General features: G+C 38.1%; 3 protein-coding genes across 3 annotated transcripts; all 3 read left to right on the top strand.

The window, feature by feature from the left end:
* Positions 1–1,411: 1,411 nt before the first annotated feature.
* Positions 1,412–2,610, top strand: LOC134818929 (zinc finger protein 271-like). Its single transcript, XM_063828685.1, has one exon. The coding sequence runs from the start codon at positions 1,412–1,414 to the stop codon at positions 2,528–2,530; it is 1,119 nt and encodes a 372-aa protein (XP_063684755.1). The 3' UTR covers positions 2,531–2,610.
* Positions 2,611–14,778: 12,168 nt separating this feature from the next.
* LOC134821628 (zinc finger protein 271-like) lies at positions 14,779–16,482 on the top strand. Its single transcript, XM_063832333.1, has one exon. The coding sequence runs from the start codon at positions 14,784–14,786 to the stop codon at positions 16,197–16,199; it is 1,416 nt and encodes a 471-aa protein (XP_063688403.1). The 5' UTR covers positions 14,779–14,783; the 3' UTR covers positions 16,200–16,482.
* Positions 16,483–16,805: 323 nt separating this feature from the next.
* Positions 16,806–23,897, top strand: LOC134819099 (zinc finger protein 33B-like). Its single transcript, XM_063828901.1, has 4 exons — positions 16,806–17,646; positions 21,510–21,692; positions 23,160–23,258; positions 23,860–23,897. Exons 1-4 carry the CDS (start codon positions 16,806–16,808, stop codon positions 23,895–23,897), a joined length of 1,161 nt encoding a protein of 386 aa, XP_063684971.1.
* The last annotated feature ends 133 nt before the right edge of the window (positions 23,898–24,030 follow it).

Below are 24,030 nucleotides of genomic sequence, written 5' to 3' on the forward strand. Positions count from 1 at the left end.
TTACCACTCATAAACCAACTCATAATAGAGAAAAACCTTATCCTTGTAGCTTGTGTGACTATAGAGCTATACAGTCGGACCATTTAAAGAAACGTGTGTTAATTCACACTGGTGAGAAACCATACCCGTGTAGCCTGTGTAACTTTGAAACTAACAGATCAGGCGGTTTGAAGAAATATATGTTGATGCACACTGGAGAGAGACCTCACACGTTTGATATCTGTAGCTATTCTGCTGCAACTAAAAGTAATCTGGTGACTTACAGACGAACTCACACTGGAGAGAAACCTTACCCCTGCAGTATGTGTGACTATAGGGCCAACATATCAAGTGATTTGAACAGACATATATATCTATACTGACTCATGCTAGATATAAACCCTTTAGAATTTTAATTAGAACGGTCAATTAAATTTTGTTCCCACGTCTTGTCTTATACTGCAAAACAATATCACGATTACGTTTCCAATGAACTCCAAGCTTTACCGAAGAGTGGTCATCTTGCTCACACGGTAGCCCGATCAGATTTGTGACCACATTGTTGTGAATTGTATTGTGACTATATAAGAGAAAACCAAGAGTGATTTGATTTGATTGAATATGTACTATCATGTAGGGAAAGTTGAGGGCAAAATGTGAAATATCTGCTAGTTAACAATATTGATAGCAGCAATTTGATCTAAAATATTTTATTCTCGTAAGTTATATTTTTCTTGTTTATTTTTAATCGAATTCTGAACGTCATACAAATATCTTGATATGATGAATTTATGAATTTTGCCACCATTTGTTTCATCTAGCTGTTTCTTGGGAAATTAAAGATTTGCAAGCATATTACAAATGTAGTTGTTGCTTTCACTTGCAGTTTAGACAAATTTAAATTGGATTTGTGCAAGTTATGTCACTTAAAACCCAAGATTATTTTTTATCGACATTATTTTTCTCAGAAATGGCGGAACACGAACCTGAATAGTTGAACTGGGACAATCCTAAAACAGAGATGAAAGAGATCGAACAACCTGCTGCGAGCTCATCATTTTGTGCATGTAAATTGGAGGATGGCTGCCCTGAATTTAGTAATGAGCCCTTCAAGACTGAACCTTCTACAGATGAAGATATAAAGGAAGTGGGTAATATGAATTCCTGTAGCTTAGTCATAAAAACTGAACCTATGGACTGCAAACAATTTCAATGTGATCTTTGTCAAGAGTCAGTCGATCATTCCAGTTCACTCCGTTCTGACGGGGAATGTGTCCCTGATCCTCTGAAGACAAACCCTCATATATGTAAACATTTAGCTGGACAAAGTTTACATCTTACCACTCATAAACGAACTCATAATAGAGAAAAACCTTATCCTTGTAGCGTGTGTGACTTTAAAACTGGCAGATCAGACGTTTTGAAGATACATATGTTAACTCACACTGGAGAGAAACCTCACAAGTGTGATATTTGTTACTACTCTGCTGCAACTAAAAGTAATCTGATGAGTCACAAACGCACACACAATGTAGAGAAGCTTTATAAATGCAATATTTGTGACTATAGAGCTAAAAGATCAAACGATTTGAAGACACATATGTTGACGCACACTCGAGAGAAACCTCACAAGTGTGATATTTGTAACTACTCTGCTGCAAATAAAAGTTATCTGGTGATTCACAAACGAACTCACACTGGAGAGAAACCTTACCCCTGTAGTTTGTGTGACTATAGAGCTATACAGTCGAACCATTTGAAGAAACATATGTTAACTCACACTGGAGAGAAACCTCACAAGTGTGATATTTGTTACTACTCTGCTGCAACTAAAAGTAATCTGATGAGTCACAAACGAACACACATTGGAGAGAAGCCATATAAATGCAATATTTGTGACTATAGAGCTAAAAGATCAAGCGATTTGAAGGTACATATGTTTGCTCATACTGGAGAAAATCCTCACAAGTGTGATATCTGTAGCTATTCTGCTGAAAGTAAAAGTAAACTGGTGATTCACAAACGAACACACACTGGAGAAAAACCTTACCCCTGTAGTTTGTGTGACTATAGGGCTACTCAATCAAGCTTATTGAAGAGACATATGTTGACTCACATTGGAGCGAAACCTTATCCATGTAGTTTGTGTGACTATATGGCTAATCAATCAAGTATATTGAAGGTACATATGTTGACTCACACTGGAGAAAAACCTCAAGCTCACAAGTGTGATATCTGTAGCTACCCAGCTGCAACTAAAAGTATCCTGGTGACTCACAAACGAAAACACGATGGAGAGAATCTTTACCAATGCAGTAAATCCACCAGTTTAAAGACAAATATGTCGACTCATAGTCAAACTGAAATACATTTCAAATGTGAATTATGCGAATTTACAGCGGAAACGGAAAGTCTTCTTGTTGCTCACAAAAAGAATCACCCAGATTTGCGACCGTTTGGCTGTGAAATTTACTGTGGCTATAGAGGCAAAACAAAAAGTGATTTAATTGACCATATTTGGGAGGTGCATGGTCGACTAGACCTCAAATGAATTGTTATCTAAAATATTATATTTTACGTACAACTTTATGACTTTACATAATTTAAATTATTGAAAGTGCTGCTCGATCATATCTATAACATTAGCTTGGAATGACAAGGTATAACTATAAAGATGAAAATTGATCTATTTTCAGTATATCATTAAATCGGATGTCATGATCGTACTTGAAGCACATTTTAGCTTTACAATTAAATCGAATGTTTCTTGTTTTATCAATATCTTCACAAATTGTTTTGTTCTTTTCCCAGTTGCTGTATTTATTGATCGTTTCCCAGCTCCTATATTTTACTCACCAATGCACTGTAGGTTTACTATTATAAAGCCTATAATAATTTCAAAACTCCCCATTCTTAAGGTGACTAAGTAATATTTGGACTTAATAAAGTGCCGGGCTAATTACATGATCAGTTTCTGTCCAACACTGTTATTGAGCTTCGACCATGTTGATCGAGCAATTATATGTTGCTCAGGCAATTATTACTTTATTAGGGGTGGTTGGCATATTGTGTAGTCACTTTTTGCCAACTTTCAACCCCCCTCCTTCCGTCATTAGTTTTACTACTTTGCTATTATAGTTAAAATCGCACTTTTATTTCAGAAATGGCGGAACAAAAACCTAAAGAGGTGTGTAAGGATAATCATAAAACAGAGATGATAAAGATCGAGCAACCTGCTACTAGTTTATCATCTTGTGCATGTAAATTGGAGGATGGCTGCCCTGAATTTAGTAATGTACCTTTCAAGACTGAACCAACTACAAATGAAGATATGAAGGAAACGGGTAATATGAATTACTGTAGGTCAGTCATAAAAACTGAACCTGTAGACTGTAAAGAATTTCAATGTGATCTTTGTCAAGAGTCAGTCGATCAACTCAACTCATATCTTTCTAATATACAATCTGTCCCTGATCCTCTGAAGACCAACGCTCATAGCAATGTGGTTATCTTTTATTCTATTGGAAATACTAATCTTTCTGGGTCTGGACTCAACTTAAAGAAGCGTATGTCAACTCACACCGGAGAGAAATATGACACTGGCAGTTTGTGTGAATTTAGGGCTATCCAATCAAGCCAATTAAAGAAAGATATGTTAACTCATACTTTAGAGAACCCTTATCCCTGCAGTTTGTGTGACTATAAAGCCAGCCAATCAAGCGATTTGAAGATACATATGTTGACTCACACTAGATATAGAGAGAAACCTTATCCCTGCAGTTTGTGTGACTATAAAGCCAGCCAATCAAGCGATTTGAAGATACATATGTTGACTCACACTGGAGAGAAACCTTACCCCTGTATTATGTGTGACTATAGGGCTACTCAATCAAGCGATTTGAAGATACATATGTTGACTCACACTGGAGAGAAACCTTATCCCTGCAGTTTGTGTGACTATAGGGCTAACAGATCAGGTCTTTTAAAGTCACATATGTTTACTCACACTGGTGAGAAACCGCACAAGTGTGATATTTGTAACTACTCTGCTGCAAGAAAAAGTTCTCTGGTGATTCACAAACGAACTCACACTGGCGAGGAACCTTACCCCTGTAGTTTGTGTGACTATAGAGCTAGCCAATCAGGCCACTTAAAGAAACATATGTTGACTCATACTGGTGAGAAACCTTATAAATGTGATTTTTGTTCCTACTCTGCTGCAAGTAAAAGTTATCTGGTGATTCACAAACGAACTCACACTGGAGAGAAACCTTACCCTTGTAGTTTGTGTGACTATAGGGCTAGACAACAAAGCCAGTTAAAGATACATGACTTACTGACTTAAGTCGGCTTCTTGGTCCGAGCAACTACAATTCCTCGCCACACGTCGCGGTCCAGCATAACAGATCTTATCTCTTCAACACAGGAAAGGCTGGTGTCCTTCTTTAGCATGTCCAGAAACGTAAGGTGGGGCCTCCCCGGTCTCCTGTATCCATGCTGAGGGTCCCAGAACAGAAGTTGGTTTGCCAGAAGGTCGTCATGCCTGGCTACATGTCCAGCCAGTCTCATTCTTCTGGAGGCTATCATCGCTGATGGCTTGGGGATGTTGCCGTATAAATCACTGTTGTTGATGATTTGTGGCCAACGTATGTTCAAGGCCATCCGGAGCATTCTAGTGTAGCATCCATTGATCCGCTTAGTCATGGATTGGCTTATCGTCCAAGCTTCAGAGCCGTACAGGAGTACGGGCTCAACCGTTGCTCGAAAGACACGGATCTTTAAGTCCCTGCGCATTCCAGACTTCCAGGTTGTCTTCAACTGATGACAGGCCCCCCATGCCTTTGCTTTCCTAACATCAAAGTCCTTCTCCGCACTCATTATTCTGCTTCCAAGGTAGACAAAGTCATCTACTTGCTCTATCTCCTGCCCACTTGCTGCTTTAATGACGGTAGAGTCAGACTCAGAGAGATTGACTCTGATGTACTTCGTCTTACTCTCGTTGAGGTGAAGTCCAACGGAGTTAGCAGCCAGCTCCACACTGAGGAGAAGATCTTGCGCTTGCTCTGCGGTGTCTGTTGTCAGTGCAAGATCGTCAGCAAAGTCGACATCTGTCATCTTAACTGCTGGGTATCTCCTGCTTCTTCTGGGGTTGACAGTGAAGCCCAGATCTTTGCCTCTAAGTGCTGTTGTCATCACATAGTCAATGACAATCACGAAGAGGTAGGGCGCCAGTGTATCTCCCTGCATAACTCCATCAAGTATAAGGAAAGCTTCAGTCAGACCATCCTCCGTGATGACTCGTGCCATGGTGTCCTTGTACATAGCATCTATCAGCCTAACAATGGGCTCTGGTATCCCATATGCCAGGAGTATCTTCATCAATATACCCCTATGAATGCTATCAAAGGCCTTCTTAAAATCGATGAACAAGAGAAGGGCGGTCAGGTTTTTGTCTCTAGCCCCCTCCAAGATCCTCCTTAGACACAGAATGTGGCTGGTGGTACTGCGTCCCTCCCGAAATCCGTTTTGGTTGATCCTCAGGATTTTCTCCATCGCTGGTTTGATTCTGTTAAGGATCATACGATTCAGGGTCTTACTAACAATGGACGTAAGAGCGATTCCTCTGTAGTTATCCACTTTAGTTAGATTTCCTTTCTTTGGCACAGGCACGATGTTGAGTTGCCGCCATTGATCAGGGATTTTTCCATCAACCAGAGCGCTGTTACAGAACTCTAGAATCAGGTCGTCCATGTCCACTCTTTTGAGAATCTCTGGAGCTATGCCATCATCACCATAGGCCTTACCCTCCTTGATCTGCTTCCTCGCCTCCGCTAACTCCTCCCTGCAAAACAGACCAGTCTCTATATAATCCTGCTGGGGGTGGATGGTTTGGATAACTATTTCCTGGTCAGGTACAGATGGTGGTTGACCCAGGAGCTTAGTGAAGTGGTCTTTCCAGCTCTTCAATCTCCCCTCTGCACTACCTCCATCAACCAGGCTGCATGGCTTGCTTTTCCTGCCATTTATGTCATTAATAAGGTCCCAACTTTCCTTATTCTTGCACCTGTCAGCAGCATCCTCAGCCCGCCTGATCCGAGAAACAAGAGTCTCCTCCTCAACCTCTTTGTAGCTCACTGCAAGTGCATCCTTACACTCCTTAACTACCTCTCTACTCTCCTCTGAAGGATTCTCATGATATGCGTCTTTGGCCTGAAACAGAGTTCTCCTCCTCTCCGATACCCTAGGATCTTGGGAGGGGTTGTTACGTTGTCTTCTTGGGATGGGCTTAAGCAACTTATGATTGGTTGCTTTCACGGCATCCATAAGCTTTCCGTACTGAATCGTGGGATCGTTCTGCTCACTAGATTCTTCCTCCAGTAGCATAGAGAATCTGTTTTTCACCTCCACAGAATACAAGGCTTGCAACTCCTTATTCTCTTTGAGCAGTCTGTAGTCATATCTTACTACTCTAGGTGCATTCTGGCACTTTCGCAGGCTGAGTTTGACTGAACTAACTACTAGACGGTGGTCCGACCCAAGAGAGTTAAAAGAATTGGAGACAACAGTGTCCTTGACTGAGTTACGCCACTTCTTCCTTATCAGGATGTAATCAATCTGACTCTTGCTCAGTGTTCCGTCAGAGAGATACGTCCATAGTTTACCGGGACGTTTCTGGAATCGGTGGTTAGTTGCCTCAAGGTTTCCCTCCAACAAAGTATCCCTGAGAAGCGATCCGTTTCTGTTGGATACTCGATGCCAGTACCAACCTGAATCCTCCTCATTCAATCTGCTAAGATGGGCGTTAAGATCACCAACAACCATTAGCAGATGATGGGCTGGTACCTCTCCTAATGCAGATCTTAGTCCCTCGTGAAAGTCCTCTGCCTCTTCATTTGATGCTGCTTCAGTGGGACTGTACACCGTTATTACTGTAAGCCGTGGGTTTCCATCAAAGGATATGAGAAAAATTCGCTTCCCAAACGATTTCATGAGACTCACTGCTTTGTAGGCCTGCTTGGTCAGCATAAACCCAACTCCACCAGTAGCAGCTTGTCGGGTGTTTCTCCAAGCAGGTGTGGTCACCAGGTGCACACCCTTCTCAAAACTCTGGATCTTGATCTCCTCCTCATGCACAATCCGGTGCTCTTGTACCCCTAAAACTGCAACTCTACTCCCAAGGAAGAGCGATGCTAACTCTATCCTCTTATACTGTTCCCTAACAGTACGAACGTTCAGTGTCCCGATGAACGTTTTCCTACTACACGACACAACGCTGCCACTATTACTGCTCTTCTTTTCCGGTTCTGTACTTATCCTGTTGTGTTGTGTTGGGTACGACAGTACATCATCGCCTGGCCCTCCCAGATTGGGTTTTAAGCCAACCAAGTCATAAAACTGCCGACCCTCCACAAGATTCGTGTTAGGGGCTTTAACCCTAGTGCTGTTTAAATTCATCATAGTTGTTTTTCAAATAGCTAAATGACCCCATGGAGTCCCCTCCATGGTGGCAAATGGTCATTTCCCAAAGCCACGCTACCGGAACATTTGGGTTTGAACCGCAGGAACATCAACTTGAGTTGAACTTTTTATCAGACTTTAACCAATCGAACTGTCTGCTCAGGGTAAATGATGTGGTGAATTCTTCTTCTTCTTCTTCTTCTTCTCCGACACTACCCGAAGGTAGCCACTCCTGTCCCTGAGCTAGGGGGGCTAGGGTGTCAGCATAAGCTAAACTTTTGCAGGAGCTAGCCCTCTCCCTGACTGCCCGTTACCCCGGGTATGGGGGGTCATCCTTTCCACCAGAGCGTGGTCCAATCATTTGGGTCGTAGTGGAAAGTCAGAGGATATAATGACCAACACCTCCAGCTGATGCTCCGCACCTCTCTTCTTCAGAGGCTAGGAGTTCGAGAGACAACTGACGTTCCTATCTTGTCTCTCCGGGGGTCAGCTATCTACCCGTCGCCCATCCTGATTCTTGCCTGGAGTTCACCACCATCCATCGTCCAGTATCCAGTCTTCACCACGTGGAGGCATCAGGAGGACTTGTTGCAGAGAGGCTAAGGTCGACTTATTCGACTAGGTACTGACAGGGGGGCACTAGCGGGGTACCTCCGATTCACAGCCCTGGCTTTTATAGTGAGAGCACAGAACTGCTAGTCAGCGGTGATCTTTTTGATCACCTACGCATCTACAACCATTGGAAGACCAAAAAAGATACATATGTTGATACATATGTTGACTCATACTGGAGAGAAACACTATAAATGTGATATTTGTTCCTACTCTGCAAGACAAAATGGCCATCTCACTGCTCACAAACGAACTCACACTGGTGAGAAACCTTACCCCTGTAGTTTGTGTGACTATAGCGCCAAAAAATCAAGTGATTTGAACAGACATATGCTGACTCATACTAGATATAAACCCTTTAGAATTTGAATTAGAACGGTCAATTACATTTTGTTCCCACGTTTTGTCTTATACTGCAGAACAATATCATGATTACGATTCCAATGAACTCCAAGCTTGACCGAAAAGTGGTCATCTTGCTCACACGATAGCCCGATCAGATTTGTGACCTTATTGTTGTGAATTGTATTGTGACTATATAAGAGAAAACCAAGAGTGGTTTGATTTGATTGAATAATATGTACTATGTAGGGAAAGTTGAGGGGAAAATGTGAAATATCTTCTAGTTAGCAATATTAATAGCAGTAATTTGATCTAAAATATTTTATTGTCGTACGTTATATTTTTCTTGTTTATTTTTAATCGAATTCTGAAAGTCATACAAATATCTTGATATAATAAATTTATCAATTTTGCCATTTGTTTCATCTAGCTGTTTCTTGGGAAATTAAAGATTTGTAAGCATGTTACAAATGTAGTTGTTGCTTTCACTTGCAGTTTAGAAAATTTAAATTGGCTTTGTGCAAGTTATGTCACTTACAACCCAAGATTATTTTTTATCGACATTATTTTTCTCAGAAATGGCAAAACAAGAACCTGAAGAGTTGAATAGGGACAATCCTAAAACAGATATGAACGAGATCGAACAACCTGTTGCTAGCTCATCCTCTTGTGCATGTAAATTGGAGGATGGCTGCCCTGAATTTAGTAATGTTCCTTTCAAGACTGAACCAACTACAAATGAAGATATAAAGGAAGTGGGTAATATGAATTCCTGTAGGTTAGTCATAAATACTGAACCTGTAGACTGTAAAGAATTTCAATGTGATCTCTGTCAAGAGGCAGTCGATCAACCTAACTCATCTCTTTCTAATGTACAATCTGTCCCTGATCCTCTGAAGACCAACCCTCATAGCAATGTGGTTATCTCTCATTCTATTGGAAATACTAATCTTTCTGGGTCTGGCCTCAACTTAAAGAAGCGTATGTCAACTCACCCTGGAGAGAAATCTGACACTGGCAGTTTGTGTGAATATAGGGCTAGCCAATCAAGCCAATTAAAGAAAGATATGTTAACTCATACTTTAGAGAACCCTTATCCCTGCAGTTTGTGTGACTATAAAGCCAGCCAATCAAGCGATTTGAAGATACATATGTTGACTCACACTAGATATAGAGAGAAACCTTATCCCTGCAGTTTGTGTGACTATAAAGCCAGCCAATCAAGCGATTTGAAGATACATATGTTGACTCACACTGGAGAGAACCCTTATCCCTGTAGTATGTGTGACTATAAAGCCAGCCAATCAAGCGATTTGAAGATACATATGTTGACTCACACTAGATATAGAGAGAAACCTTATCCCTGCAGTTTGTGTGACTATAAAGCCAGCCAATCAAGCGATTTGAAGATACATATGTTGACTCACACTGGAGAGAACCCTTATCCCTGTAGTATGTGTGACTATAAAGCCAGCCAATCAAGCGATTTGAAGATACATATGTTGACTCACACTAGATATAGAGAGAAACCTTATCCCTGCAGTTTGTGTGACTATAAAGCCAGCCAATCAAGCGATTTGAAGATACATATGTTGACTCACACTGGAGAGAAACCTTATCCATGTAGTATGTGTGACTATAGGGCTAACCAATCAAGCGATTTAAAGAGACATATGTTTACTCATACTGGAGAAAAACCTTATAAATGCGATATTTGTAGCTACTCTGCAAGACTAAATTCTCATCTTACTGCTCACAAACGAACTCACACTGGAGAAAAACCTTACCCCTGCAGTTTGTGTGGCTATAGGGCCAACAGATCAAGCGATTTGAAGTCACATATGTTTACTCACACTGGTGAGAGACCGCACAAGTGTGATATTTGTAACTACTCTGCTGCAAGTAAAAGTTCTCTGGTGATTCACAAACGAACTCACACTGGAGAGAAACCTTACCCTTGTAGTTTGTGTGACTATAGGGCTGGACAACAAAGCCAATTAAAGAAACATATGGTGACTCATACTGGAGAGAAACCTTATAAATGTGATATTTGTTCATACTCTGCAAGACAAAATGGCCATCTCACTGCTCACAAACGAACTCACACTGGTGAGAAACCTTACCCCTGTAGTTTGTGTAACTACAGGGCCAAAAAATCAAGCGATTTGAACAGACATATGCTGACTCATACTAGATATAAACCTTTAGAATTTGAATTAGAACGGTCAATTAAATTTTGTTCCCACGTCTTGTCTTATACTGCAAAACAATATCACGATTACGTTTCCAATGAACTCCAAGCTTTACCGAAAAGTGGTCATCTTGCTCACACGGTAGCCCGATCAGATTTGTGACCATATTGTTGTGAATTGTATTGTGACTATATGGACACGTTCATTGAAGTTTGAGGATATTGGTAAATATTAGTGACCCTACTGAATGGCACGATGATGTAAAATGTGTCACACTATGAAACTATATAAACCCTCTAACCCTAAGATAATCGTTTCATCCTCTAGATAAACTTTGTCGCATAACGATATCTTTATCAGACGATAAGATATCGCTTAAATGCGGCCGGCAGTGAGTTGTAAACTTTGTCACACTATAAAAACGTGACGGAGTTTATATGGACCCCTTGTTGCCGTATTTGACCAAATTTTCGAATTTCCAATTCATAGAATAGCTGTATATGACTATTATCTACATATTTAGCGACTTTTTTCCTTAAATGGTAGCACCATGTAAACTCCGTCACACATTTAAGAAATTTATATGAGGGATGTTTATGACATCCTGACAAGAAATGCCGAATAGTCTAGCATTATTTTGTGAGCTGAATGTGTTTGGAATTGTTCACATATTTCATTGTTATAGGCAGATACAAATACAGAAGGCAGAAATAGGTAAATTTAGTCACATAAATTTGTATGATATCTCAACATGTGTGAAATTGAGTAAATATTAGTATACCAACTTAAAAACCCTATATTACGTACTATGGATCAATTAACAATATTTCAACCATACGCCGGTCATATAAATTATTATATGGCAGTGATATGTTAACATTGGATAAATTTCAACACCTGAACAGGGTAAAAATTTGTAAATTTCGTCACAAAAAAAATATTATAACTTTATTTGCTCCGTGTTGGCAAAATAACTAATTTATCGACTGTATAGTGATGGTGATAAAGTAACATTATATACTAATTGAGGTATGATTCTTCAAAATAGGGGCAAGAAATGTAAATTTCGGGGGGGAATGCAACGTCAATTAATGTCAGTATTCCATAAAAACCCCAAACTGACATTGACATTAATTGACATTAATTGACATTAATTGACATTAATTGACATTAATTGACATTAATTGACATTAATTGACATTATTCGATAAATATTCAAGATATTCACGTCTATGTAAGTTAGATCGGTTCAAAAAAACAAAATGTCCTTAAATAATTATGAATATGTTCTTATCTGTTGATCCTTAGGTTCAAAGACCACCAAAAAAATTTCAGCTTCCAACTCTTCCATCTTCGGTCCCCACCGGCCACGCCCATATTTTATTGGTTTCTTATACAGGTAAAATATCTAGAATCGGCTTTTTTAGTATGAAGGAGTAATGTTAGCTGTTCAAGATTCGTTATTCAAAAATAAATGTCATGAAGGCATTTCGTTTAATGTGGGTTTTAAGTTCTGATGATGTTGAGAACCACGCCCTTGGATGGCCACGCCCATTTAAGAAAATTAAATTTCGGGAAACCGTATTATTTTAGTTTTATTGTTTAATGATCTGAATTTTTTCACATTTCACATTTCCATATGTGATAGTAGTGAATAAATTGATGATATAAACGTTCTAAAGTGCTAAAAATATGGTAGAACTACATAATCTCTGGTCGAAAAATATCGTGTCAATTAATGTCAGTATTCCAAAATTTTGCAAAACTGACATTGACATTAATTGACATTAATTGACATTAATTGACATTAATTGACATTAATTGACATTAATTGACGTTGCATTCCCCCCAAATTTCGTCACATCAGCCATTGCATGAGTTAGGTAGATTTTCTTTCATATCACTGGCCTTATTATAGTTGGAATGGATTTATACAGGAAATATAGAAACCCATGCCCATTTTTCATCACATTGAAATTATACTGTTGGGGCAGGAAAAGTAAATTTCGTCACATTTCGGTAGATTAGTGATATCAAACTCAGCATTGTTAAACTTGAGTTCTGATTTGCTGAAAAATAACCTACCAATAATTCCTGGAAGAATATTGAATTCTAATTGGGGTATGGTTCTTCAAAATAGGGTCAAGAAATGTAAATTTCGTCACATACGTCATTGTAAAATGTAGATACATTTTCTTTCACATCAACAGTCCTAATTATAGTTTGAAATGATTATATCAGAGATAAAGGAAATATAGAAACCCATGCCCATTTTTCATCACATTGAAATTATACTTTTGGGGCAGGAAAAGTGAATTTCGTCACATTTCGGTAACTTAGTAAAATTAAACTCAGAATTGTTAAACTTGAGTTCTGATTTGCTCAATAATAACCTACTAATAATTCCTGGAAGAATATTGAATTCTAATCGAGGCATGTTTCTTCAAAATAGGGTCAAGAAATGTAAATTTCGTCACATCAGCCATTGCATTAGTTAGATAGATTTTCTTTCATTACATCAACTGCCCTTATTATTATTGTGACAATTTTTACATCAACTGCTCTTAACTTGAATCAGCTCTATCCGTGCATCGTCCTTATATACAGTTTTCCCGCCTTCCAAACCAAAATCAGATATAAATGATTTCGGCAATTCACCCAGAATTTTAAATTCCATATAATGTGACAGAATTTACATCGTTTCCCAATAAGTGCATGTATTTGCTAACTTTTCAAAACAACATATTTTAGGGCTATGATTGGTAGAAGAACCATCAAATAATGATTTGAAAGGGTTTTGAGGACACCTCACAGTAGAAAAGAGGTATCGTATTCTGAGTGTGACAAAGTTTACGAAATATTACCTTAAAACCGTTCGATCCCTGCCATTTAGCCAAATGTTGTATCATAATTGTTAGAATGACCTAATCTACTATATTTTAAACCAAAAAATGCTAATTGGGCAGCTATGGTTAACACAGTCACAAAAATGTGACATTTTTTACATTATAGTGCCTAAAAACAATAAATTGTATTTCTGAGCCGTGTATATGGAAGTATGGGCCACGTGGCTAATGTCCAGAACTTCTGAACACGCTATTTTTTTTTGGTTTACCAATATCCTTAAACTTCAACATGAACGTGTCCATTTACGATTTCATATCATTTTGTGACAATGTTTACATCAACTGCCCTATACTTCAATCAACTGTATCCGTGTATTGTCCTCATATAGAGTTTTCCCGCCTTCCAAACCAAAATCAGATATAAATGATTTCGGAAATTCACCCAGAATTTCAAATTCCATATAATGTGACAGAATTTACATAATTTCCCAATAGCCAAGTGCATGTATTTGTTAACTTTTCAAAACAACATATTTTAGGGCTATGATTGGCAGAAGAACTATCAAATAATGAGTTGAAAGGGTTTTGAGGACAACTCACAGTAGAAAAGAGGTCTCGTATTCTGAGTGTGACAAAGTTTACGAAATGTTGCCTTAAAGCCGTTCGATCACTGCCCTTTAGGCCTACATTGTATCATAATTGTTAGATTGACCTAATCTACTATATTTTAGACCAAAAAATGCTAATTGGGCAGCTATGGTAAACAATGTCCCAAAAATGTGACATTTTTTACATAATAGTGCCTAAGAGCAATACATTTTATTTTTGAGCAGTGCATATGGGAGTATGGGTCACGTGGCTAATGTTCAGAACTTATGAACACGCTAGATTAATATATGTTAAAATTAAACCACTATCGTCAAAAACGCTGTTTTAGAAATTTACCAATTTCCTCAAACTTCAATGAACGTGTCCATATACGAGAAAACCAAGAGTGATTTGATTTGATTGAATATGTACTATGTAGGGAGAGTTGAGGCAAAATGTGAAATATCTGCTAGTTAGCGATATTGATAGCAGCAATTTGATCTAAAATATTTTATTCTCGTACTTTATATTTTTCTTGTTTATTTTTAATCAAATTCTGAACGTCATACAAATATCTTGATATAATAAATTTATCAATTTTGCCATTTGTTTCATCTAGCTGTTTCTTGGGAAATTCAAGATTTGCAAGCATATTATAAATGTAGTTGTTGCTTTCACTTGCAGTTTAGAAAATTTAAATTGGATTTGTCCAAGTTATGTCACTTAAACCCAAGATTATTTTTTATCGACATTATTTTTCTCAGAAATGGCGGAACAAGAACCTGAAGAGTTGAATTGGGACAATCCTAAAACAGAGATGAAAGAGATCGAACAACCTGCTGCGAGCTCATCATTTTGTGCATGTAAATTGGAGGATGGCTGCCCTGAATTTAGTAATGAGCCCTTCAAGACTGAACCTTCTACAGATGAAGATATAAAGGAAGTGGGTAATATGAATTCCTGTAGCTTAGTCATAAAAACTGAACCTATGGACTGCAAACAATTTCAATGTGATCTTTGTCAAGAGTCAGTAGATCATTCCAGTTCACTCTGTTCTGACGGGGAATGTGTCCCTGATCCTCTGAAGACCAACCCTCATATTATATGTAAACGCTCATCTGGACAAAGTGAACATCTTACCACTCATAAACGAACTCATAATAGAGAAAAACCTTATCCTTGTAGCTTGTGTGACTATAGAGCTAAAAGATCAAACGATTTGAAGATACATATGTTGACTCACACTGGAGAGAAACCTTATCCCTGTAGTTTGTGTGACTATAGAGCTAAAAGATCAAGCAATTTGAGGGTACATATGTTTGCTCATACTGGAAAAAATCCTCACAAGTGTGATATCTGTAGCTATTCCGCTGAAATTAAAAGTAAACTGGTGATTCACAAACGAACACACACTGGAGAAAAACCTTACCCCTGTAGTTTGTGTGATTATAGGGCTAATCAATCAAGCTTATTGAAGGTACATATGTTAACTCACACTGGAGAGAAACCTTATCCATGTAGTTTGTGTGACTATAGGGCTACTCAATCAAGCTTATTGAAGAGACATATGTTGACTCACACTGGAGAGAAACCTTACCCCTGTAGTTTGTGTGACTATAGGGCTACTCAATCAAGCTTATTGAAGAGACATATGTTGACGCACACTGGAGAGAAACCTTATCCATGTAGTTTGTGTGACTATAGGGCTAATCAATCAAGTATATTGAAGGTACATATGTTGACTCACACTGGAGAAAAACCTCACAAGTGTGATATTTGTTACTACTCTGCTGCAACTAAAAGTAATCTGATGAGTCACAAACGAACGCACTCTAGCTCTGGAAAAAAACCTTACAAGTGTGATATCTGTAGCTACCCAGCTGCAACTAAAAGTATCCTGGTGACTCACAAACGAAAACACGATGGAGAGAATCTTTACCAATGCAGTAAATCCACCAGTTTAAAGACAAATATGTCGACTCATAGTCAAACTGAAATACATTTCAAATGTGAATTATGCGAATTTACAGCGGAAACGGAAAGTCTTCTTGTTGCTCACAAAAAGAACCACCCAGATTTGCGACCGTTTGGCTGTGAAATTTACTGTGGCTATACAGGCAAAACGAAAAGTGATTTAATCGAACATATTTGGAAGGTGCATGGTCGACTAGACATCAAATGAATTGTTATCTACAAAATTATATCTTACGTACAACTTTATGACTTTACATAATTTAAATTATTAAAAGTGCTGCCCGATCATCTATAACATTAGCTTGAAATGACGAGGTATAACTATAAAGATGAAAATTAACCTATACTCAGTACATCATTAAATTGGTTGTCATGATTGTACTTAAAGCACAGATTAGCTTTACAATTGAATGGAATGTTTCTTGTTTTATCAATATCTTCACAAATTGTCTTGTTCTTTTCCCAGTTGCTGTATTTATTGATCGTTTCCCAGCTCCCATATTTTACTCACCAATGCACTGTATGTTTACTATTATAAAGCCTATAATAATTTCAATACTCCCCATTCTTAAGGTAAATAAGTAATATATGAACTAAATAAAGTGCTGGGCTAATAACATGATCAGTTTCTGTCCAACACTGTTATTGAGCTTCGACCATGTTGATCGAGCAATTATATGTTGCTCAGGCAATTATTAGTGGTGGTTGGCATATTGTGTGGTCACTTTTCAACTTTCAACCCCCCCCCCCCCTCCTTCCGTCATAAGTTTTACTACTTTGCTATTATAGTTAAAATCACACTTTTATTTCAGAAATGGCGGAACAAAAACCTAAAGAGTTGCGCAAGGATAATCATAAAATAGAGATGATAAAGATCGAGCAACCTGCTACTAGTTTATCATCTTGTGCATGTAAATTGGAGGATGGCTGCCCTGAATTTAGTAATGTTCTTTTCAAGACTGAACCAACTATAAATGAAGATATGAAGGAAATGGGTTATATGAATTCCTGTAGGTCAGTCATAAAAACTGAACCTGTAGACTGTAAAGAATTTCAATGTGATCTTTGTCAAGAGTCAGTCGATCAACCTAACTCATCTCTTTCTAATGTACAATCTGTCCCTGATCCTCTGAAGACCAACCCTCATAGCAATGTGGTTATCTCTCATCCTATTGAAAATACTAATCTTTCTGGGTCTGGACTCAACTTAAAGAAGCGTATGTCAACTCACACCGGAGAGAAATCTGACACTGACAGTTTGCGTGAATATAGGGCTAACAAATCAAGCCAATTAAACAAAGATATGTTGACTCATACGGGAGAGAAACTTTATAAATGCGATATTTGTACCTACTCTGCAAGACAAAATGCCCATCTTACTGCTCACAAACGAACTCACACTGGAGAGAAACCTTATCCCTGCAGTTTGTGTGACTACAGGGCTAAAACATCAGGTGTTTTGAAGAGACATATGTTTACACACACTGGAGAGAAACCTCACAAGTGTGATATTTGTAACTACTCGGCTGTATGTAAAAGTTCTCTGTTGATTCACAAACGAACACATACTGGAGAGAAACCTCAAAAGTGTGATATTTGTAACTACTCTGCTGCAACTAAAAGTACTCTGATGAGTCACAAACGAACTCACACTGGTGAGGAACCTTACCCTTGTAGTTTGTGTGACTATAGGGCTAGCCAATCAAGCAATTTAAAGGTACATATGTTTACTCACACTGGAGAGAAACCGGCAACTTGTACGAACACCGATGGGACATTAAGACAACATTAAGACAACATTAAGACAACAATAAGACAACATTAAGACAACATTAAGACAACAATAAGACAACGTTAACGCAACAAACACCAATAAGACAACAAACGATAAAACAACATTAAGGCAACATTAAGGCAACATTAAAGCAAACATTAAGACAACATTAAGACAACATTAAGGCAACAATAAGACAACAATAAGACAACAATAAGACAACAATAAGACAAGATTAAGACAACAAACACCGATAAGACAACGAAATAGGATAAAATATTAAGACAACATTAAGACAACATTAAGACAACATTAAGACAACAAACTCAATTAAGACAACATTAAGACAACATTAAGACAACAAAATCATTTAAGACAACATTAAAACAACAAATTCTTTAAAACAACATTAAGACAACAAACTCGTTTAAGACTACATTAATGCAACAAAATGTTTAGAATATGTAATATACGGCCGGGATTTCATTGCCGCAGTTAAAAAGGGTAGGATTAGGTTCTTTTGCGATAGTCAAAACGCGACAACTAGCGCTGGATGGCGACAACTAGCGCTATCCAGCGCTAGTTGTCGCCATCCAGCGCTAGTTGTCGCTATCCAGCGCTGGATAACGCTGGCCAGCGCAAAATATATATGTTCGATAATTGTCGCTATCTAGCGCTAGTTGTCGCCATCCAGCGCTAGTTGTCGCCATCCAGCGCTAGTTGTCGCTATCCAGCGCTAGTTGTCGCTGGCTATGCGACACTGTCGCACGCGATAGTTTGCGATGGCCAGCGCAACTGGCCATCGCAGAAAACAGTTCGATAACTAGCGCTGGATAGCGACAACTAGCGCTGGATAGCGACAACTAGCGCTGGCCAGCGCTAAGCGATAGCCAGCGCTGGCCAGAGCTGGCCATCGATATCCAGCGCTAACCAGCGCTGGCCAGCGCTAGCCAGCGCAATGTATCAAAATCATATACTTGCGATATTACTCGGATGATGATTAATCACTTTACACTCGACTGTCACGTGACTTTTTAAACCCATTTTCTGACTCTAGCTGGTTCTGAACGACTTTTCGAAACCCTATCCCTCTAATCTGATCCCAACCCTAACCCTAACCCAATCCTTAACAAAAACATATGCTGAAACCCTAACCCTAACAAGAAATTAGACTAACTTCCTTATACGGTCATATCACGTGATCGATACAGTTTTTCGCCAATATCTCGTCAGGAGAGCATTTTAACCCTATGTCATGGGGGTTGATTCGGAATTAGCGTCCGAAAATACATTGCATCGATTGAAGTTGGTTACAACCATCGGGGGCCCTTTTAGAACAATCTCGAACTCGAAGATCGACTGTGATTTAGCACGCTCGATATTAGTATTACTCGTCAGCCAGCGCTGGCCAGCGCAATATAGTTGCGATATTACTCGTCAGCTAGCGCTGGCTAGCGCTGGTTAGCGCTGGCTAGCGCTGGTTAGCGCTGGTTAGCGCTGGCTAGCGCTGGTTTTGAAGGTACATATGTTGACTCATACGGGAGAGAAACCTTATAAATGTGATATTTGTACCTACTCTGCAAGACAAAATTCCCACCTCACTGAACACAAACGAACTCACACTGGTGAGAAACCTTACCCCTGCAGTTTGTGTGACTATAGGGCCAACAAATCAAGCGATTTGAACAGACATATGCTGACTCATACTAGATATAAACCCTTTAAAATTTGAATTAGAACGGTCAATTAAATTTTGTTCCCACGTCTTGTCTTATACTGCAGAACAATATCACGATTACGATTCCAATGAACTCCAAGCTTTACCGAAGAGTGGTCATCTTGCTCACACGGTAGCCTGATCAGATTTGTGACCATATTGTTGTGAATTGTATTGTGACTATATAAGAGAAAACCAAGAGTGATTTGATTTAATTGAATATCTACTATGTAGGGAAAGTTGAGGGCAAAATGTGAAATATCTGCTAGTTAGCAATATTGATAGCAGCAATTTTATCTAAAATATTTTATTCTCGTACGGGTATCGGCCTTACAAAATGACAGGCCTCACAAAATGACAGCCCGCATAGACCATGCTGTAGCTTAGGTTCCCTATACATTGAACCCTATTCCTTTTACTGTATGAAAGAAAAAGCATTAATTAACACTTCCCAAGGAATGATAATGACATAGAATCTATATTTCTTACATAAATATGGAAGTTTTTGCTGTTCAGTCATTGCCCCGCCTAACTGTTACCCAGAATGGAGACCAAAGTTTTGAATTTAACCCCAGAAAACCAGGTACTACCATGACTTATGTCAATCAAAGACTACTCTGGTCAAATAAAAAAACTGATTTAGTGACCTTGGTAGAAGAAATGACAAAAAAATGACCTAGCCTCACAAAATGACAGTGTTATGCCTCACAAAATGACAGTTTTATTTTATGATACAAAGATGTCATATTTATATTGGATGCCCCTTGCCTAATTATTGGTATTCTTAAACCCAGTAAGCTCATGATGAGCCTAAATGTGTTTGTTTGATCATCAATTTTGATCAAAATGCCTCACAAAATGACACCGAAAAGCCTTACAAAATGACAATGTTTCAGATTGAATTATTTTCATCATCTAAAATGGATCAGAGACAGTCAATACAAGAAGGAGTTAAAAATAATCATATTCTGACAGTTAACAATCAAGTAGCATTAAAATAGTGCAGTTCTGATATCAAAACTTTGATTTCAAACTCTTTGATTTCAAACTCTGATTTCAAAACTCAACGAAATAAAGAGCTTCTATTTTGTGAAAGCAGAGAGTAATAACAACTCCTAAAACATGTCAAACGTTAACTAAACACTGAAAAGTGATCTATCCAGTCATAGAAAGTATCAAATATAACCAAATACTGTGTTCAAGTATGAAAACAAAAAATGATTTTTACGCCTCACAAAATGACATTTTTTAAATTTTTTCAAAGTATAAAAAATGTTCCTTTTTAAATATATTTTGGTAAAAACAGAACTGGTATAATATAAACAACATATATATCTAACAGTAAGACACGTGAAAGAATAATGAAACTTTTTCCCAAATCGGATTTGAAGTGATGCCGTTTTGGGTTGTCATTTTGTAAGGCACTATCTCACGCGAAATTGCCCAACTTTTTTTAATCATCCTTTTTCCTGTAAAAGCTATTCTAATCTTTAATCTATTATATTTATCTAACTGTCCTAGGTGAAATCAAATTTCTATAGGCTGCTGTTAAAAAATGACAGCCGTGACGAAATTGTCATTTTGTAAGGCATGTTTTTTTGGAAGATTTCAAAGATGACAATTTTTATCGCAAAATTTACGGTTTTTCAATCAAATCAACCCCCGGGAAGAAAAATATACCTGTTGAACTACCTATCTGGATAATAAAACATGAACAAAACTCATTTTTGTGCATTTCAGAGCCATCTCCTTTTTCGTGTCATTTTGTAAGGCCGATACCCGTACGTTATATTTTTCTTGTTTATTTTTAATCGAATTCTGAACGTCATACAAATATCTTGATATAATAAATTTATCAATTTTGCCATTTGTTTCATTTAGCTGTTTCTTGGGAAATTCAAGATTTGCAAGCATATTATAATTGTAGTTGTTGCTTTCACTTGCAGTTTGGAAAATTTAAATTGGATTTGTGCAAGTTATGTCACTTAAAACCCAAGATTATTTTTTATCGACATTATTTTTTCCAGAAATGGCGGAAAAAGAACCTGAAGAGTTGAACAGGGACAATCCTAAAACAGAGATGAAAGAGATCGAACAACCTGCTGCTAGCTCATCATTTTGTGCATGTAAATTGGAGGATGGCTGCCCTGAATTTAGTAATGAGCCCTTCAAGACTGAACCTTCTACAGATGAAGATATAAAGGAAGTGGGTAATATGAATTCATGTCGTTTAATCATGAAAACTGAACCTATGGACTGTAAACAATTTCAATGTGATCTTTGTCAAGAGTCAGTAAACCATTCTAGTTCACTCCGTTCTGACGGAGAATGTGTCCTTGATCCTCTGAAGACCAACCATCATATATGTAAACACTCAGCTGGACAAAGTGAACATCCTACCACTCACAAACGAACTCCTAATATAGAAAAACCTTATCCTTGTAGCTTGTGTGACTATAAAACTAACAGATCAGACGATTTAAAGAAACATATGTTAACTCACACTGGTGAGAAACATTATCCCTGTAGTTTGTGTGACTTTAAAACTAGCAGATCAGGTAATTTGAACAAACATTTGTTGACGCACACTGGAGAGAAACCTTACAATTGTGATATTTGTAGCTACTCATCTGCAACTAAAAGTAATCTGTTGATTCACAAACGAACTCACACTGGAGAGAAACCTTACCCCTGTAGTTTGTGTGACTATAGGGCTAATCAATCAAGCTCATTGAAGAAACATATGTTGATTCATACTGATGAAAGACCTAACAAGTGTGATCTATATAGCTACTCAGCTAAATGGAAAAGTTCTCTGGTGAGTCACAAACGAACTCACACTTGCACTGGTGAGAAACCTTACCCCTGCAGTTTGTGTAACTACATGGCCAACAAATCAAGTGATTTGAACAGACATATGCTGAGTCTTCTTGTTGCTCCCAAAAATAATCACCCAGATTCGCGACCGTTTGGCTGTGAAATTTACTGTGGCTATAAAGGCAAAACCAAAAGTGATTTAAATGAACATATTTGGGAGGTGCATGGTCTAGAAGACCTCAAATGAATTGTTAGATCCAAAGAATCATATTTTACGTACAACTTTATAACTTTACATAATTTAAATTATCAAAAGTACTAGTGCCCGATCATCTATAACGTTAGCTTTAAATGACGAGGTATATTTAATATAGATGAAAATTTATCTATACTCAGTACACCATTAAATCGGTTGTCACGATCGTACTTGAAGCACATTTTAGCTTTACAATTGAATCGAATGTTTCTTGTTTAATCAATATCTTCACAAATTGTCTTGTTCCTTTCCCAGTTGCTGTATTTATTGATCGTTTGCCAGCTCCTATATTTTACTCACCAATGCACTGTGTGTTTACTATTATAAAGCCTATGATAATTTCAAAACTCCCCATTCTTAGGTGACTAAGTAATATTTGAACGTCCCCTAAATAAATTGCCGGGCTAATAACATGATCAGTTTCTGTCCAACACTGTTATTGAGCTTCGACCATGTTGCTCGAGCAATTATATGTTGCTCAGGCAATTATTAGGGGTGGTTGGCATATTGCGTAATTACTTTAGCCAACTTTCAACCCCCTCCCTCCTTCCGTCATTAGTTTTACTCATAGCTATTATGTTAAAATTACACTTTTTTTCTTCAGAAATGGCGGAACAAAAACCTAAAGAGTTGCGCAAGGATAATCATAAAACAGAGATGATAAAGATCGAGCAAGCTGCTGCTAGCTCATCATCTTGTGCATGTAAATGGGAGGATGGCTGCCCTGAATTTAGTAATGAGCCCTTCAAGACTGAACCAACTACAAAAAATGAAGTTATGAAGGAAATGGGTAATATGAATTATTGTAGGTTAGTCATAAAAAGTGAACCTGTAGACTGTAAAGAATTTCAATGTGATATTTTTCAAGAGGCAGTCTATCAACCCAACTCATCTCTTTCTAATGTACAATCTGTCCCTGATCCTCTGAAGACCAACCCTCATAGCAATGTGGTTATCTCTCATTCTATTGAAAATACTACTCTTTCTGGGTCTGGACTCAGCTTAAAGAAGAATATATCGACTCACACCGGAGCGAAATCTGACACTGGCAGTTTGCGTGAATATAGGGCTACCCAATCAAGCCAATTGAATAAACATATGTTGACTCATACGGGAGAAAAACTTTACCCCTGCAGTTTGTGTGACTATAGAACTAGTAAATCAAGCAATTTGAAGGTACACATGTTTGCTCATACTGGAGAAAAACCTTACAAATGTGATATTTGTACTTACTCTGCAAGACGAAATGCTCATCTCACTGCTCACAAACGAACTCACACTGGTGAGAAACCTTATCCCTGCAGCTTTTGTGACTACAGGGCTAAAACATCAGACGTTTTGAAGAGACATATGTTTACTCACACTGGAGAGAAACCTCACAAGTGTGATATTTGTAACTACTCTGCTGCAAGAAAAAGTACTCTGATTAGTCATAAACGAACTCACACTGGCGAGGAACCTTACCCATGTAATTT

Source organism: Bolinopsis microptera, chromosome 1 (assembly GCF_026151205.1).
Source record: "Bolinopsis microptera isolate Bmic1 chromosome 1, MBARI_Bmic_1.0, whole genome shotgun sequence".
Taxonomy (NCBI): Eukaryota; Metazoa; Ctenophora; class Tentaculata; order Lobata; family Bolinopsidae; genus Bolinopsis; species Bolinopsis microptera.

Coding starts and splice junctions, on each gene's coding strand:
- LOC134818929 (XM_063828685.1), top strand. CDS start 1,412: ATGTTAACTCACACTGGAGAGAAACCTCACAAGTGTGATATTTGTTAC.
- LOC134821628 (XM_063832333.1), top strand. CDS start 14,784: ATGGCGGAACAAGAACCTGAAGAGTTGAATTGGGACAATCCTAAAACA.
- LOC134819099 (XM_063828901.1), top strand. CDS start 16,806: ATGGCGGAACAAAAACCTAAAGAGTTGCGCAAGGATAATCATAAAATA. Junction 17,647..21,509: donor TCACAAACGAACTCACACTG/GTGAGGAACCTT, acceptor TATTTTTTCCAG/AAATGGCGGAAAAAGAACCT. Junction 23,259..23,859: donor TAGCTCATCATCTTGTGCAT/GTAAATGGGAGG, acceptor TTATCCCTGCAG/CTTTTGTGACTACAGGGCTA.